We start from the raw sequence: 17,516 nt of genomic DNA, 5'->3' as shown, positions 1-17,516 counted from the left end.
AGTTTCACAACATATAAAAGGAAGCACTTCTTCATGATATGGAGTTACTGTTTGGCTTTACAAGGGGTTGGACAAATTCATGGAGAATATGGCTTTCAGTAATTACTAATCACAATGGTTATATGCTATTTGCACTGATGGGGCAGTATGTTTCTCAAAATTAGTTGCTGGGAAACATGAGTAGAAGAATACTATTGAACATACGTCCTGCTTGCGGGCTTCCCACAGGCATCTGTCTGGCCACTGTGGGAACAGAGTATTGGACTAAATAGGCCTTTGGTTTGATCCTTCATGGCTCTTCTTAGGTCCTTACAGGATGCAAAACTTGCTAGTTTTGCCTTCAACTCAGGATGGCTTAAGTTTTCCTGCCTGTTTTCCTACCCTGGGACAGAGAATATGTATGTGTATTGTATGTGCATACATTTTATGGGTGTACATATGTTCTGTGTGTGTTATGCAAAGCTTTGTATTATTATTTGTTAATATAGCACCATCAGTATAAAAATAACCTCAGAGATACAAAGGAAAAGCATCTGTTACTGTTTTCAAGAAGCTTGCTTATTATCCAAAATAAACAATGGAGAAACAGCGGAAGTAGGGAATGAAGAATATGGACCTATGTGGCTCCACGTACTTAAAGCATGACTACAGAAATAAAGATTAAGCAGACATATCAAAGTAGGGATAAAATAGAAATTCATCAGTTTCCTGAAGGGTTGAATCTGGAGTTACCTCAAGAAACTTACACTCAAAGGAAAACAGCATGTTGAAAGTTCCTGCAAACCGTAGGAACCTTTTTTGTTCCTGGCCCAACACAAAATGCATACTTTTTGAGAAGTGCACCAGAATGTGAGAAACTGTGCAGCACTTTGGTGAAAACCTAGTCATTTTACTAGACACAGAAAACTGCAGTTTTCTGAGGAAAAGAATTCACCTGCTTATATTGTTTTTTGTTAGGTACTTGGGAAACATGCACAAAATGCAAAACTGGAATGCTATACACCTATACAAAAGGTTTGACATTATACAGAAATTTAGATTAAAACAAAAGGAAAACAAAAACACTGTTCAAGAGTGATGTAACCAACTATTCTGAATAAATAAAGAATACAAAAACAACAATGGGCTAAAAACTCATTATAATCTTCCTTATCTGAAATGTTTGGGGCCAGAGATGCTTTGGATTTGAGGTTTTTTTGGATTTTGGAATACCTGTATTTGCATGTATGTACATAATGAGATATTTTGAAAATGAGACTCCAGTCTAAACACAAAATTCATTTATGTTTTATATATACCTTACATTTAGCCTGAATGTAATTTTATACAATACCTTTAATAGTTTTCTTCAAGAAACAAAATCTGTTTACACTGAACAATCAGAAAGCAAATATGTCATTGTCCCAGTCACCCATGAAAAACGTTTTGGTTTTTGGAATATTCTGGATTTCAGAATTCCAGATAAGGGAGACTCAACCTATAACAGTATCTGCTACAGGATTTGCCCATAAATTCTTAACATACAGCAAGATATTGGTACAAGAAAAAAAGAGAGGGGAAAGAGAATCACATGGAGAAAAGTTTTTGGTATTATGTATTCACACATGCACAGAATACCTTTCAAACCTAGTGTCTGTAGCTGGAAGAGCCGTCCAAGTTCGTAAGGCAAAACTCGTAACAAATTGTTGTTTAAAAGCAACTCCCTAAAAACAAAAGCAAATAAATTCAGCTTAGTACATACTCTATGTTCACAAAGAGCTGGACAGTGAAAAAAGTGGATAGAAAGAAAATGAACACATTTGAGATGTGGTTTTAGACAAGAATAGGATACTGTGGACAGGCAAAAAGACAAACAAAATGGGTCCTTGTACAGATCAAGTCTGAAATTTCCTTGGAAGCCAAGATCATCAATGCTGTCATACTTTGGAGACATCATGAGAAGTTATGACTCACTTAAGAAGACAATAATGCTAAGAAAGTTAGAAGACAGCAGAAAGAGAGGAAGACTGCAGGCCAGATGGTTAGACTCAATTAGGGAGGTCATGGGAATGAATCTAGAAGACTTAAGCAGAGCAGTCAAAGATAGGGGGTTTGGAAGATGTCTCATCCACAGGGTCTCCACAAATCAAGGTCAAGTCAAGGGCAGTTAACAGCTACAACAATGTTCTGTGTATTGTCCAAAACATTTACAAAACAGCTTTGATATTCCTTTGGGAAACATGTACAAAACCTAATCAATGCTCCTTATTGGCTGGTGTCAACAAGAGCTTAGAAATATACATGAGAATCGAAAATATGAGTCTCATAGCTCAAATTGTAGCCCCATAGCCAACACTGTGTCAAAAATATGCAAAAGGCTCTACAATTAGAAGTAAAGAAAGTGTCTACATCAACAGCTAAATTGCTATAAGCTAAAAATTTTGTTCGCATACTTTGGTAGACACAAAAGGCTGCTCACCTGAGAGATACCATGTTTCCTAGTTCTGCTGGTAAACTTCTGAGTTTGTTGGATGAGAGATCCAGGTAAACTAGATTTTGAAGCTTGGCGATGTCAGGCGGAATGCGAGTCAGATAGTTGTCATTGAGGTGGAGAGCAGTCAAGTGCGTTAGTGACCAAAGTGATGTACTTAAGCTCCGCACTCTACCTAAAATGAAGACCATGTAAAAGGTGTTAAGGGTTCAGGTAGGTTTGTCTATATGCTTCAATAAGTACTGACATGACCAAGTTTTCCAAGAAAGAAAAACAGACATCACTGATAATTGAATTAATCATTCAGTGATCTCAACACACCTACAGAACCTATTATCTCTATTGCCAAAGGTGATAATTTTCTATTAGCATGCATTATCTGTCTCTCATAACTTCTGATTCAAATGCACATTTAGGGGTTAGAGCAGCAGGGAAGACTGAAGCAACAGAAAAATAATTTATAAAAATAATTTTGAAACAACTTATACTTTCTGATTTAGCTTATGAGAAATAACCAAATCACTTTACCTTTAGTTTAAGGCCCAATACAGACGGCCAAAAAGTGCCATCATAGGGCCGATTTTAGGGCTCGGGAGAGCAGAGCGTCTGCACACTCTCGAGCCCTACCGTGCAACAGGCATCCACATGGGGCCCGCCATGATGACATACATGCGGCACCGCCTCAAAACGGTGCAGTACCACGCAGACATCATCATTGTGTGTGAGGGCCAATGGTGCCCTGCGCACGCCCTAAAAAGAACCCGCCGGGAGCGGGCTCTTTTTAGGGCTCCCAGAGGCCATGCGGTTTGGTTGCTGCGGCCTCTGTGTGGGGTAGAAAGGGGCGGCATCTCAGTGCTCCTTTCTCCCCATCTGTCGAGCCCCAATGTCACTTCTGGATGGAATATTTGACCAAAAATGGGTCTCTGTGGCCCACAAGTGTGAGGGAGTGAAATTCTGTCTTTGCTGCAACTGCCCACCCGGACTCAAAGGTGGTGAAAATGTATTTCAATTATTAAAACTGAAAACAGTTATTAAACCGTTATTAAAATGAAGGAATTGTGTCACAAAATATGGCAGCCAGGCTGGTCACTGGTACTTCCAGGGCCAGCCACATTACACCGGTGCTAAAAGATCTGCACTGGCTGCCCATCCGCTTCCGGGCGCAATATAAGGTGTTGGTGATGACCTATAAAGCCCTAAATGGCTTGGGCCCAGGATACCTGAAGGACCGCCTCTCCCCATATATTCCGTCCCGCACCCTCAGAACATCTGGGCAGCAACTACTTAGGGTTCCCGGGGCCAGGCTTGTCTCCACGACTAGGAAGACTTTTTCCATCGCCGCCCCGGCCCTTTGGAACACGCTGCCCATAGAGCTCCGCTTGGCCACCTCCCTGGCCCAATTCAAAAAGGATTTGAAGACCTTCCTTTTTGGCAACGCATTCCCCGATTAAGTTGTCCTACGGACCTCCTTCCGCCGCACTGGCAAGAGGACCGGCTAACTCGGGGCTTTTTTGTTTTCATTGTAATGTTTTTAATGCTGTATGATGTTTTAAAATGATGTAAACTGCCCTGATCTGAGGAAGGGCGGTATATAAATAAAATTTTTATTTATTATTATTGTTATTATTATTATTTACAAAACCAAATCCAAACGCCTTAAATCCTTTGACAAGGACAAGTAATACTAGAAACAGACAAAATTCTTTGTTATAATAGTTCTTAATAGAAATGAAAAATCTCCAGAAATTTTGAGAAGCAGAGAGAAAAATGATGTTTTGGCAAATAAATGTATACTGATTCAACAATCCTCATGCTCACCTCCCACCCTCCCAATTAATTCCAACTAGAATCCACAAAGGTCTCTCTCATTTCTCCATTCTGATTCTGTATTTATTACTGAACTTATATTGAGCTGGAAGCCATTCAAATTTGAAATTGATTGAAATTATGTTTATCATTATACAAACCAGTGATTTCTTAAAAGGTTTTTTCCCCATTCCAGGTCACTGGGAAGCATGGAAACCTCCACAATTTACTCCCTTGTAAATTCATGTTTCTAATTCTTTCCACCCTACTACATGGAATTTTTAGGCAGTCCACAAAAGATATTTACTTGCATCTTGAAGCATTCAGGCTTCAGGCAATCTGCATAAGCTTGCCAACAAACACTTGCTGAGCCACTAATATAATTATCAAGCAGGCAGTTATCTGGCTTCAGGAAAATGAGAAACAAACAGCCTACTCCACCTGACAGACAAGTTATTATCTGATAACTCACCCGAGATTTCCAATTCTGCCCAATGGGACTTCTTCCCATTGGCTACCTCCTCTGCTGACATGATGGTGTAAATTCTGCGAGGATCTGGAGGATCATATTTTTCCTTTGGCATCCCTGTTAGTCTAAAAGATAAGACATATCATTATTACAACATGTGGACGGTAGCAAACAAATATCACACCAGTAAATGGCTCACTAGCCTAATAGTATGCAAAATTTAACAAAGGCATTATCTGCAAAAAATTCCATTTCAACTGAGGCCAAAGTAAGCATGGTAAGAGTCATTCTTTACTGTTACAGAAAAGTACAGAACTGTCCCTACCATACAGAAAGGCAGAATTTGGGTATAGGTGACTGATTTTAGCTGTAAACGCCACAATATATGATAGAGCAATGTAGATCTTCTCCCACCCATGTTTTGCCTCTTAGAGGTTTCTCTTCCCAAACACTAATCTTCTCAGCTGAGCTCAGGTATCAGAAGTGACCTCAGCTGGACAAAAGGTGCTTAGGAAAGAGATACTGTAATAGCCTAAGTGGGAAGCACAAGGAATGTTTAGCAGTCCTCTTATGTCCATTGGCCTTGATGTATGAAAACTTGCTTCACTTTCAGTATAACTGGGGTAGTTACATGTTTGAAATTAACCAAGCTATCTTTTTGTTTTGAAGCCAATATTTTGTTTAGAAACCACTTTTAAAAAAACATTACTTTATAAAAGATCGGGTCATCCCTTCATGTAACATGCATATAAATGAAACCTTAATTTATTAAGGTTTATAATTTTCATATTTTATTTTGACACAAACCAAAGATTGTTCACCACAAAAAGGTCCACAAAGCAAATAAACAACATTGTCTAACTTGAAAATCAAGAAATTCAGACTCTGGAAGACAGCCTTACAATTATACAAGCTGGTGAACAGAATACTTTTCTTTCCAATAATGGCATACATTTTTCACAAAAGAACAACTCTCACTTTTACCTCCTGTCTTCAAACTGACAAAGAAAAAACTCTAATTAGAGGGAAGATGCTCATATTATGACTCAGTTAGCAAAGCGTAACCAGAGCTGCGTCAGAGTTGTAGTTTTGTGAAGTATTTAGCCTTCTCTGTCAGAGAACTCTAGTGTCACACCAATTTCCATAAAGATCAGTATGGCTACTTTTCAGTAGCCACAGGTTTCCTTATAACCTATCTGCAAATAAAGAAGACCATTGGTATCCTGATCTCCACTGTCTTATCCCTGGCTTTAAAGTCTACCCAATATAGTAAAAGGGTAGAAAATATGGTTGCGTGTTTGACCTTTTGGGGGTACACATTTAAGATGTTCTTAGTGAAAACTATTCATTGCCAATGGCCATCATGCCTAAATATTACTGCATTTAATCCTTCCAGATGGTAGTGACCACATCATTTAAGGAGCCCCTGGCCCATGGACTAGTAAGCTGCCTCGATCCTGTTGGAGAGGCGGGATAAAAATATTATTATTATTATTATTATTATTATTATTATTATTATTACAACTTCCATCTTGCAAGCCAGTGTTCTTGAAGTCGCACATGAGGATATATGTATCTCCCTCCCTTTCTAGACATCCACCATATCCCACAAACATATTCATTTTGAAGTACATCCAATTTCATTGGGACTTACTCCCATGGAAATATTTGGTTCTTGAGATCCTGTAGCCTGAACAGGAGATAGCATCTGACCTCCTGGTGGAAATTTTTACAGAAAGCTTCCCAACTAATTTCATGGTGGCAAGCTGCCTTGAACTCACAACAAAAGGTGTGTACACAATTTTTGGTTAGCAGTGGACACCATTCCAAGAAGAGTGATGGTATTTTTACTTGAAGGTTGAGATTTAAAGAGTCAATTTAGTTTCATTCTTTCTAGTGATTAATGTTCTTAGCCCCAGGTCACAATATATACCCGTTTCTCAATACCACCACACAGATTTTGAAGGACAACATAAACTGAGTCCTTATTTGGCTAAAACACATCCAAAACACCTTCCCATAAAATATGCATCTAAAGAGCTGCCATTTGTACTTAATGAAGACAAAACTAAAATCTAGGCTAGAGGACATCCTTGAAAACCACAAAGTGCCAAAACAGTTGCATTCCAATATGAAGAGCAGTTGTATCAAGAACAAAGTTGTTGTTGTTTTTTAAAAACCATTTTCTAACAACAGCAAGGGAAGAATGAGTGGGCAGCCTGAACCTGGTAGAGAAAGAAACAATTCTACAAGGGCATCTTGTACATTTTCCATCAAAAATGGGAAAAGATACATCTGTAAAAATCCTAGAAAATTCTACCAAACTATTCAAAGGCAAGAGTACCATCTGGACTGAATGACACAATGCCTGTTTTACACACACGACAACTTTGAACTTCAAGGGGCTGCCTTTGCACGGTGGCTGCAACTAGTGCAATATGCAATGGCTCGACTGCTGAAATCTGGTTGAAGTCTGAAAATGGTGTTTTCCAAACAAGGAAAATATTCTTTTAAAGCTATGGAGAAGCAAAAGTTATAAAGCAGAACAGCTGCAGGGCTCATTACAAAAGCACCAGGCAACAGTCCCCAGTTCTCACACAAGCTCTACCCAAAGATAAATATGCAAAACCAAAAGAGACAAAATAATGGGAATATGCAAAGCAGATTTTCCTCCAACATTTCAGAGAATGAGCAACAGCCAACTCTCAGAAGTATCACTGAAGTGAGCAAAAAGAAATGACTCCAGGTGAAGCTTAACTAGTTTGGTAGCTCACCATTAAAGTGTTAACTCTCAGTCTCAACTGCTGACATCAGAACTTTAAAAGTTTATTCCAGACAACAGCAACAACTCTGTAAGTGTAGTTTCAGAAACAGGCCAAAATAAAGGAGCTACCCTTTTGCTTTCCACAAGTATGTATCTGAGAGGAAGTATCCTCCATGTGTGTTGGACTACATCTCTCATGCCAGCTGAGCACAGGAGTTGTAGGCCAATGCAGTTTGGGTCCATCCTAGAGAACAAGTTAGGTAGCTGTGAATGGCCATTACTGGGAAATGAATGATAGGTTTGTTCAATGTTATACAAGCAACTGTTAAGATATGATGAAATAATCTGATGTGAGCAGTGGGGAGTATTCCTGCCTCTAAAAATGAAGCCCATTTTCTTCTTTGTACCACTAAAAAGAGACATTTGTCAACAAGATTTACATGCCCATTAGAGCCAGCATGGCATAATGGTTTGGGTGTTGGACTATGACTCTGAAGACCAGAGTTCAATTCCCATCTTGGCCATGAAACCCACTGAGTGACCTTGGGTAAGACACATGCTCTCAACCTCACGGGAAGGCAATGGCAAACTTCCTCTCAACAAATATTGTCAAGAAAAGCCTGTGCTAGGGTCACCATAATCTGGAAACAACTTGAAGACACACAACAACAGCAACAACATCTGATGCATTAGTTTTACACAGAGTATATCATTTTCCTAAATAGCTGTGAGAAAGCATATAAAGAGACTCATGCAAAGAAGCCTAGGATTCTGTGCTATATTCTAGAAAGTCCAGAACTACACCTGGCATTCCTTTTACTACAAACAACGGCCAGCATTTTTCTTTTCTTTCCTAAGCTGTTAAATATATCAATTATTAACACTGTGCAATTATATCACCAAACCAGCTCCTACTACCAACTCACCTTATTGTTGAGAAAATAAGCTTGGTAGACATAGCTATGTTAACCTGGAATAACAGTATGCAAAGAGATTTTATAGCACATTTGAGATTAACTGTGAGAAAGTTATTTCATGCATTTTAGGAAGTAGACCCAGTCCATGAAAGCTTATACTACAATTACTTTTGCACAGATACTCTCAAAGATGCCTATGCATATTGTTTATTACACTGCAACTGTCTGGAATAAAACCATATTCTCCTTTCCAAAAGGATATAAACACAACTGGACCATTTATAACACATTATTATTAGTCTGTATTACATTTTACATATAAAATAGCCATTGCAATTAGTTTCACTTCTTATGAGTAAGAGGAGGGCAGATATTACATCCAGTTCTTTCATATACAGTACTACAGTGTAAATAAAATTTATTTAAAAGGAGTTGCATTATACTTTTCCTATAGCGGGAATTATCTTCTGCCTGGTGCAAATTTTATGAACGTCTTCAGCTTGTGTAGTCTGAGAATGGGGGCAGACTACTTGGGAGCTGAGACTATTACCTGTTCTCTTCTTAAGTAAAGCTACTTGAGTTTATGTGGAGCTGGAAGATAATTCCTACTTGAGGGAAAGAATCATTGCAACTCCTTTTAAATAAATTTTATTTACACTGAAGTATATGAAAGAACTGGATGTAAGGTGAGGGAGGTAGCATCTCTGTTCCAGACACTTCTAGATAACACTGATTATCTAGCATCACCTGGTGCTGGGAATTATTTACCTAGGCCGCTGACCTACAAAGTGACTCAAGGTTCTAGTCTGTTACCACACTTTCTAATATTTACCTGTAACTACTAAGAAAGGTCACCCAGACATCTGGGTTGAAATATTATCAGTATCCAGATGATGTACAGTCGCTTCTCATTTTATCAACTAATCCCTGGGAAAGGAGAAGCCCTTGAACTGCTGTCTAGAAACAGTTCTAGACATACACAATCTGACCCCACATCATGCAAAGGCTTAGTAAATATATTAGGGTGGATAAAATAATTCTCCATTTACTCTTAATCCTTTTGGTACTGTTTCCACTGTACTTGAAAAAATAACATAAAACCCACCTTGAACAATTTATAGCAAGAATAAACAATACAAAAATAATACTTGGGAAAACATGTGATCCTGTAAACAGTTTGGTGAGAGTTACATGTTACATTCCAGTAAATAAGATGTTACTGGGAACACAAGCTATTTTGGTCCACAAGCATATTAACCACCAGACAAGACTCAACACCCAGACTGACTCTGAAAGGTGGGAGCTGTTATATTATGCTTACTTGTCAGAACAAAATATGCTTCAATATATAATGGCTAGAAAGCTGTAAGATGGAAAGAATTAGAACCCGAAGTTATTTTTGTCACAGTTCCGTGCACCAGGTTTATCTTATCAACTGCACAAGCATATTTCACATGTTAAGTACCATGGCTTTGAGATCTCATCAATGGCTTCTTGGCCTTCTGATCAATTCTCTGTTTTTTTAAGAAACTGTCTTCTGTTTCTGAATGTAACTATGTATCAGATTTTCCTCCTGTGAAACTTCACAGCAGGTTTGGGGTGTGTGTGTATGTGTTTTTTAAAGCATATGAGCCTAAGCTATGTAAAGCCTGAGCTGCCTTTATCCTAGCTGCCAGGACATTAAAATAGTAGAATTTAAAAGGATCTGTAAGACCAATGACATCATGAAGCTTGGTAAAATCCTCTAAGGCAGATAACAATCTAACAACTGGGAGACCAACACACAAAGCCAAACATCTCACAGATTTCTAACTCTAACCAAAAAGTCTAAGATTATGCTCACATAGACTGAAAAATGACCAGTTTCTGGAGCTCACTATCCATAATACAGTCTGTTAAACCTTCAACACTAACTAAACAGCTCACAAACTGTGTGCCAGAATAAGAAAACTGTTCCACACTACATAGGCATGGAGCGGAATTAGGTCATAGGTGGTCTAACTAAAGCATATGTACTTCAACTGGCACAAGGACCAGTTTCTAGCATTCCTAGGCAGAAACAGAAACATCTCTAGGCCTGGTTAGGGAAGAGAATTAGACTTACACTCCACTGTCTAATGAAGTGCTAATGCCTATCCTTCATCTCAGCCAATAAAAAGCAAAAGCAGTTCAAGATTGCATTTGAAATATACTATCATCCCTCCACATTCACAGATTTTTAAAACCACGAATTCAAGCATCTATGGCTTGAAAATATTTTTAAAATATATAAATTCCAAAAAGCAAACACTGATCTTGCCATTTTATATAAGGGACACCATTTTATTATGCCACTGTATTTAATGGGACTTGAGCATCTACGTATTTTGCTCTGTGTGTGTGTGTGTGTGTCCTGAAACCAAATCTCAGTGGATATCATGGGCCCAATGTATTCTTAGGCCCAAAAGAGATGGGCCAAAAGAAGCGGTTTCGGGCTACTTTGGGGGCATGGAATTTAGATGACAAATGCCCCCAAAGTGGCCAGAAACCGCATTGCGGCCACTGTAATGGGGGGAAAGCTGGACTAAAAAGAAGTGGAAAGAGCAAACCTTTGACTGTGCATGTAAACACCCCAACACAAGACTGGTTGTAAAGGAGCAATCTATCCTAACCCTAACCCTAACCCTGCATGTAAACTCCCTAATGCAGATGTGTGTTTAAAAAGGATGGAGATGCAGCACCCAGGTGGCCGGGGCAGCAACGTGAAAGTAAAAGTGTGACACCGCCAATGGATATAATTACAGTGTACCCAAACCAGACAGTCCAAGATGGGGCATTTATTATTATTAACCTTTATTTATGAAGTGCTGTAAATTTACACAGCGCTGTACACACAATCTTTTTAATTAGACAGTTCCCTGCCCTCGGGCTTACAATCTAAAAAGACATGACACAAAAGGAGAAGGGAGTGGTGGAGGGAAAGGGGATGAGGTCCAGCAGTTCCCCTCTACCTCCGAGGCCTGGACCAAGGCAGATGGACTGGAGGGAGGGCTTGGCTTCATAATGGATGGTTAATCTTCTTCCAGGGAAAACACATACTCTCAAGTAGGATAATACATATACAGTACATAGCAATACAGGAAATGGTTCGATAAACAGGCACCAAAAGAACATCAAATAGTAAGCAACAATTATGCAATGCCTGGCATGGGGTGAAGGGGATGTCAAGGGGGCATGTATACGGGGGAGCATGATTGTACTTTGCCAGTGTCTTACTTGGCATACCTCTGCTCTGATGCTCTGTTCCAATGGAGGATCGCACATGCGAGTGTGTGGACAATCAAAGGGACATCCATCCAATGGGATAGCATCTAGGCAGCAATCACTGGCAGATTGTTTGTGTGATGGTATGCATGGATGGGGGGGGGGGAATACACCCAAATAAATACCCAGCAGTGTGGCTTGATGCTGTGCTGTGCAGTCGTGCCATGCGCACTCAGGATGCCTTCAGAGCAGGCAGTATGGTCAGTGGGGTCTTGACCCACTTTTGGAAAAAGCAGCTTTGGGTTGCCTTTTCCTGCCTGTCTGCTTCGCTCCTTAGATTGACCGTTTCTCTTTCCTACAGTGCATTTCAGCTGTAGCATATTTGCCAAGAGAGATGATTACAAGAGGGTTAAATTTAGTTGCTCCAGACAGTACAAACAGGCTGAGGTAGAACATCCCAGGGAGGAGGGGTTTAGAAACCCCATTTGAGACATTAACATCTATTTTAAAACTGCCCTGTCAAAACACTGCTGCTGATTCAATTTTATGCAATCACACCTTGAGTATAATATTAAAACAGTAACTTCAGAAAATAAATTTAACAGCAGCAAGAAAAAAAAAGAACACGACAGAAAAATGTAGTAAAGTGTGCAGAAAGAGCAGTAACACTCTGTTCTACTTTTACCACAACTCACCTGGATTACACTTCCCAATTCTGGGCACTACTGTTTAAAAAGGGTATCGATAAACTGAAATATGTCCAGAGGAGGGTGACCAAAGTAGTATTTTTGGAAAACAAGCTCTATGTTTAGTCTAGAGAATGGAAGGCTGAAAGATGATATAAATAGTCAAGATTTCAAACTTTTGGAGCAAAGTTTTTTCCTACTGTTTCAGAGGGGAGGACCTAAACAAATAGCTTCAAGTTATGAGATAAAAATGATTTTGAATAAACACAAGGAAGAATTAACAGATGGTACAAACTGTTTAGCAGTGAAGCAAACTGGCTCGGGGTGAGTTCTTAACTGGGAATATTTTTAAACAGGGGTTGGATGGCCACCTGTCAGGGATGCTTTAGCTGTGCATTTCCTGCACTGGAAGGAGTTGAACAAGATAATCTTTGGTAACCCTTCCAACTCTGTGATTCCAAGAAACAGAACATTTTTGCGTAAAGCTCAAGCTTGGTGATAATTACTTATAGAAATGTTCCATTCAGTGCATTGTTCTTAATGCAGAGTACGGCCACAACTATTAGATAAACATTGCAAGTAGGTGACTACCTCAAGACTTTTATGTAGCTATGCCAGTCATTTGTGTACTGAAAGAAAAGAAACAGTTTTACAGATGTTTCCTTGCTTGGTCATGGTCATCTGTAGGCAACTTTTACATCCCAAAGGCAATGATATGAGAGTGACTATTCACTAAGAGGCTCACCATCAACATTAGAAAATATTTCCCTGTTTCTCATCTCTAAATACACTATCATTCTCAGACTCAAGTTGACACAGAAAAGGAGTATGAGTTTGATCACTGTGATAAATTATTTGAGATATCGGAGCTTCTATTTGTCCATTTTCCCTTCTTTCTGGCCTGTTATCAAGATTGTAAGGGGGCAGGGACTACCTTGTTGATCTTTGTATGTCATTCTACAAGCTCTTGCCACAGAAGAAGGAGGTAAAATTTCAATAAATAGGTAAATAAAGTCAGAAATTACTTATTTAAGCATTTATAATTCAATGGTGGAGGCAAATATGTATTAGGTATAAAATGTATAAACTCAGATCTGGCACTAGCACTTTCTACTTCCCCTGCCTTCATTTTAGAACTCCTGCCTGTATGCTTTGTTCAAAATTTCCATAACAAAAAATACACAAGTGGAAAATTCTACAGGGCAGAGGCTGCATCTTCTGCCAATTGTTGCATCTCCAGAATTAGCCAAATATTCATTGACATGCCTGCACGCGCGCACGCACACACATACACAGGAAATAGATCAGGGTATCTATTTTTAAAAAACCAAACAAAATCAACCCACTTCAAAAAACAGAAGAACCTGCCTGGCCCCATTTCGTATAGCAGAAGCTAGTTATATAACATAGATAGTACATTAACACCGTCACCATCCAAAAAAGAAATGCTAAAAACATTCTCCATATAATCTGCCTGTATTTTGGTCCATTCCAAGCACAGGTATACCTCACTAAATAAAATAGATATGTCCCAGTTAAAGTTTCTTTAACAGAAACGTTGGTACCAGAGGTAGAAATAAATTGGAAAGAACATAGATAGGATCCTACACCACAAAAATGAAGAGGGGATCAATGTTTCAGCAAACTCTTTATTCAAAACTAACAATATGCACATGTAAACTCAAACAACTGGGTCAGGTAAGCCTTCCCCAAGTAAACAAAATTATTTGAATCTTAGAGACCACTAGAAAGCTTCTTCCAAAATGCATTCTGGGATTATTTCCTTCTTTCAATGTCTCCACTTTTCTTAAGATTTCCTTTTTGGTGGCAAAGCTTACAGAGCTGTGCTTTTTCAACATGCTTGGGGAGCTGGTGAATCAGGCTTATCTGCTTTCCCCCTTTCTTTCTGTTTTGTATTCTTATTGTTATTCTTATTCTTATTGTTACAGTTGCCTCTCCTTTCACGCAGAGTTGAGGTCTGTGGTCTTCAATATTCACGGAGGGGCGACCTCCGTAATTTTCAATGAGGCGCGTCCCTGCTGCGCACACGTTTGCGGGTCCGTGCCCCATCAAGCCTATGGGGCTTGAATATTGGCGAGTCTGTTTTCGGGGGTGGTGGTGGTCCGGAATGGATCCCTGTGAAAACGGAGGGCCAACTATATTTGTATTCCCCTCTTTTCCCAGAACTGGGCCTCAAGTGGAAAATTTTCTTTTTTCTTTCTATTTCTTCACACATGTTCAATAAGTGATTCTGGGGGCAGCTGTTTTACCTTGCCTGTTCTAGGCAGGCACACCCAAATATGCTAGAAACTAGAGGAGAATCAATTATTTCCCAGGTCAAGCTTTATTGCACTGTCTACTGAGACACACTACTCCAACACAACACTGCAAGTCTTTCTCCAGTCCTCCTTCACATCCTCCTGTCATTGCTGATATTTTACAGACCATTTGTCTGTCTTCCTTATAATAGTGGGGTGAGAGGAGAAGATGCATAAATGTCACTGCACCTGTAAAGTATCAGTTTTTCTCCCAAGCTGTCCTTGTCTCTATTCTCTCAAAGTGCTACTACAACAAAGAACAGGCCTGTGAAGACACACCCAACTAAAGATGGTGGCAGATTTGGGTGTGCAACGCCGGTACCCTGGTGAGATCAAACTCTTCTACCCAAAAAAGGCTCTGAAGCTGAATGTAAAGTTCAAAAAGGGGGAAGTTTAATTTAAAGAACAAAAATAAAGAGTTTTCTCCTCCCCAGCTCTAGATAAAAGATACTTTACAGACTTTCAGCAATCTTCAGGGTGTCATCTTTCTGGGTCTGATCTTGGTTTGATCTCCTCTTTCAATGGAGCTGTTGCAGGGTCTTTCAGCTTCTGAATTCTTTGTCTTGGAGTAGGTAACTAATTTCTGGTAACTGATTTGGCTAACTAGTTCCTGGTAACTGATTCGGCTAACTTGTTCTTGGTAACTAAAAAGGCTAACGTGTAAGAAATGCCCTTTCTGGCTGTCTGGGCCTGTTTGCCACCAAAAAACAGCTCTCTGCCAGCTCACAGCAAAGACTGTTCCAAACTAAAAACCTCAAGCTAAATCAGAGCATGCTGGGAAAGGGCAAACCAAACCTGGAAAAATGCAGGGGATACTACAGCTCCTCCCACAACTAATACAATGAACTTTCCTACACTAAAATATTCTATGGCCTGAACCAACCCAAAAAGAAAATGCAGGGAGAGATTCAAATAGTCCTGGCAGGACATCACAAGGCCTGTATAGATTGGTTTTTGCAAATAAGTATTCAAGACTGGACCTTAAGTACACACCCACTTATTAGTCTAATGAAGAGCTGTAAATACGTGGCACCCATCTGTTCTATAAATCAAAAGGATGAACTGTCAATAACACGTTGCATCACTTGATGTCTTCAGTTTCAGACATACCAGATGCCTCTGAAAAACCAGTGCCAAGACTGGGTTGTATAACGTTCTCCCCAGTTACAAACAAGTTGCACACCACAGCGGTACTGGGATTTATTGTTGTTCTGGGCTTTCATGTCCTTCCTGACTATGGCAATCCTAAGATTAACCTATCATGGGGTTTTCTTTGCAAGAGTTGTTCAGAGGAGGTTTGCCTTTGATTTCCTCTAAGGTCAAGAGAGTGACTTGCCCAGACTCACCCAATGGGTTTCCATGGCTGAACAGGAATGCAGGCAATGATCTCCAGAGTCATAGGTCCAAAACACACTGGAGAAGTAATCCAGTTTGAGACCACTTTAACTGTCCTGGCTCAGTGCTACGGAAACCCAGGAACTATGGTTTATTTTGGCACCAGAGTTCTCTGACAGAGAAGGCTCAATGTCTCAAAAAAACTACTGTTCCCAGAATTCCCTAGCATTGAGCCAGGGCAGTTGAAGTGGTCTCGATTATTTCTGCAGTCTGTTTTGGACCATAGTCCAATGCTTAAACCACTACACCATGCTGGCTTGGTACTGGGATATAACCACAATTTGCCTCACAGCTTGAATTAGAGTTTCAACTGTCTAGCTGTACTTTTTTGCTTTAAGGCAAATACAAGGTTACATCACTTCAGCTTGTTAGCCAATGGCCCAGGACAGACCGCCCCAAAACAGGCGGTGGCATATTTCCCTCCGGAGGGATGCCGCAGCAGCCAATTGGCGCGGCGGCCCTCTGGACCAAAAAGAACCTGGAAAAACCTGGTTCTTTTTGGTGCGAAGGAATGATGTCATCAGTGTGCCAAGACACAAGCGCAGCACCCGGAGGTGCATACGTGGCACTGCGCTTGTGTCATGCATGTGCGCCACGTAAAGATGGCACCATTCATACATGTTAGGCTTCTGGAGTGGTGTGGATGCTGCACACTCTGGAACCCTAAAATTGGCCCCAGGTCGCCGCAAAGCGGTGGTCTGTACTGGGCCAATGTATAGACTTCAGCACCAAAATAAACTGCTGGACATTTGGCTTCTTTATCAGATTTCTTTACAACTTCAATTCTATTTTTTCTTCAATATTAAGGCAAAGGTAAAATACTGAATTTACACAGTAGAAGGGACTGACAAGTATTTACATTTGTTTTTTGTTATTCAGATTCCTAAGAGATGAAGAATATTCCAAAAATGACTAGTAGGTAAGATAAGTCTTAAGCACTAATTGCAAAGGCGCTTATGGCAGTATCATGTGATAGCAGCAAGATATTCTCACACAAGAGAATACATACTACAGTCATAAATCCAACTAGAGAACTTGGATCAGATCCAGCAAGTCTGCACATAAACAGGTTATGACTTGCTTTACAAACTCCTTTACGTGACACCTGAGCCTCTCAGTCTACAGACTATCAGATATCTCAGCTATATTGAGAAATATTGTTGTTGTTAACTGCTATCAACTGCCATTTCAATTCTAGGCTGCATCAATAGAGGTATAGTGTCTAGACTGAGGGAAATAATAGTGCCACCCTATTCTGCTTTGGGCAGGCCTCACCTGGAATACTGTGCCCAGTTCTGGGCACCACAGTTCAAAAAGGATGTTGAGAAGCTAGAGCGTGTCCAGAGAAGGGCGACTAAAATGGTGAAGGGTATGGAAACCATGCCTTATGAGGAAAGATGGGTATGTTTAATCTGGAGAAGAGATGGTTACGAGGTGATATGATAGCC

At 39.9% G+C, this 17,516-nt stretch overlaps 1 protein-coding gene across 4 annotated transcripts in view; it reads right to left on the bottom strand.

Moving 5' to 3' along the window:
• Positions 1–17,516, bottom strand: part of CNOT6L (CCR4-NOT transcription complex subunit 6 like) — a 47,234-nt gene that overhangs the window by 19,971 nt on the left and 9,747 nt on the right. For 3 of the 4 annotated variants that reach the window (XM_089526279.1, XM_089526278.1, XM_089526276.1), the window contains exons 2-4: positions 4,749–4,870; positions 2,459–2,645; positions 1,618–1,703 (exon numbers count right to left, since the gene is read on the bottom strand). In XM_089526279.1, the coding sequence (XP_089382405.1) occupies positions 1,618–1,703; positions 2,459–2,645; positions 4,749–4,860 (385 nt within the window). In that variant the 5' untranslated portion in view covers positions 4,861–4,870. Of the gene's footprint in view, positions 1–1,617; positions 1,704–2,458; positions 2,646–4,748; positions 4,871–17,516 lie in introns of those variants that run through there. The other variant, XM_089526280.1, reaches the window with a different exon arrangement.

The sequence above is a fragment of the Sceloporus occidentalis genome, unplaced genomic scaffold (genome assembly GCF_023333645.1).
Source record: "Sceloporus occidentalis isolate IW3139 unplaced genomic scaffold, rSceOcc1.0.p SCAF_5, whole genome shotgun sequence".
NCBI classification, from domain to species: Eukaryota; Metazoa; Chordata; class Lepidosauria; order Squamata; family Phrynosomatidae; genus Sceloporus; species Sceloporus occidentalis.
This window is presented reverse-complemented; position numbering and strand designations above follow the sequence as displayed.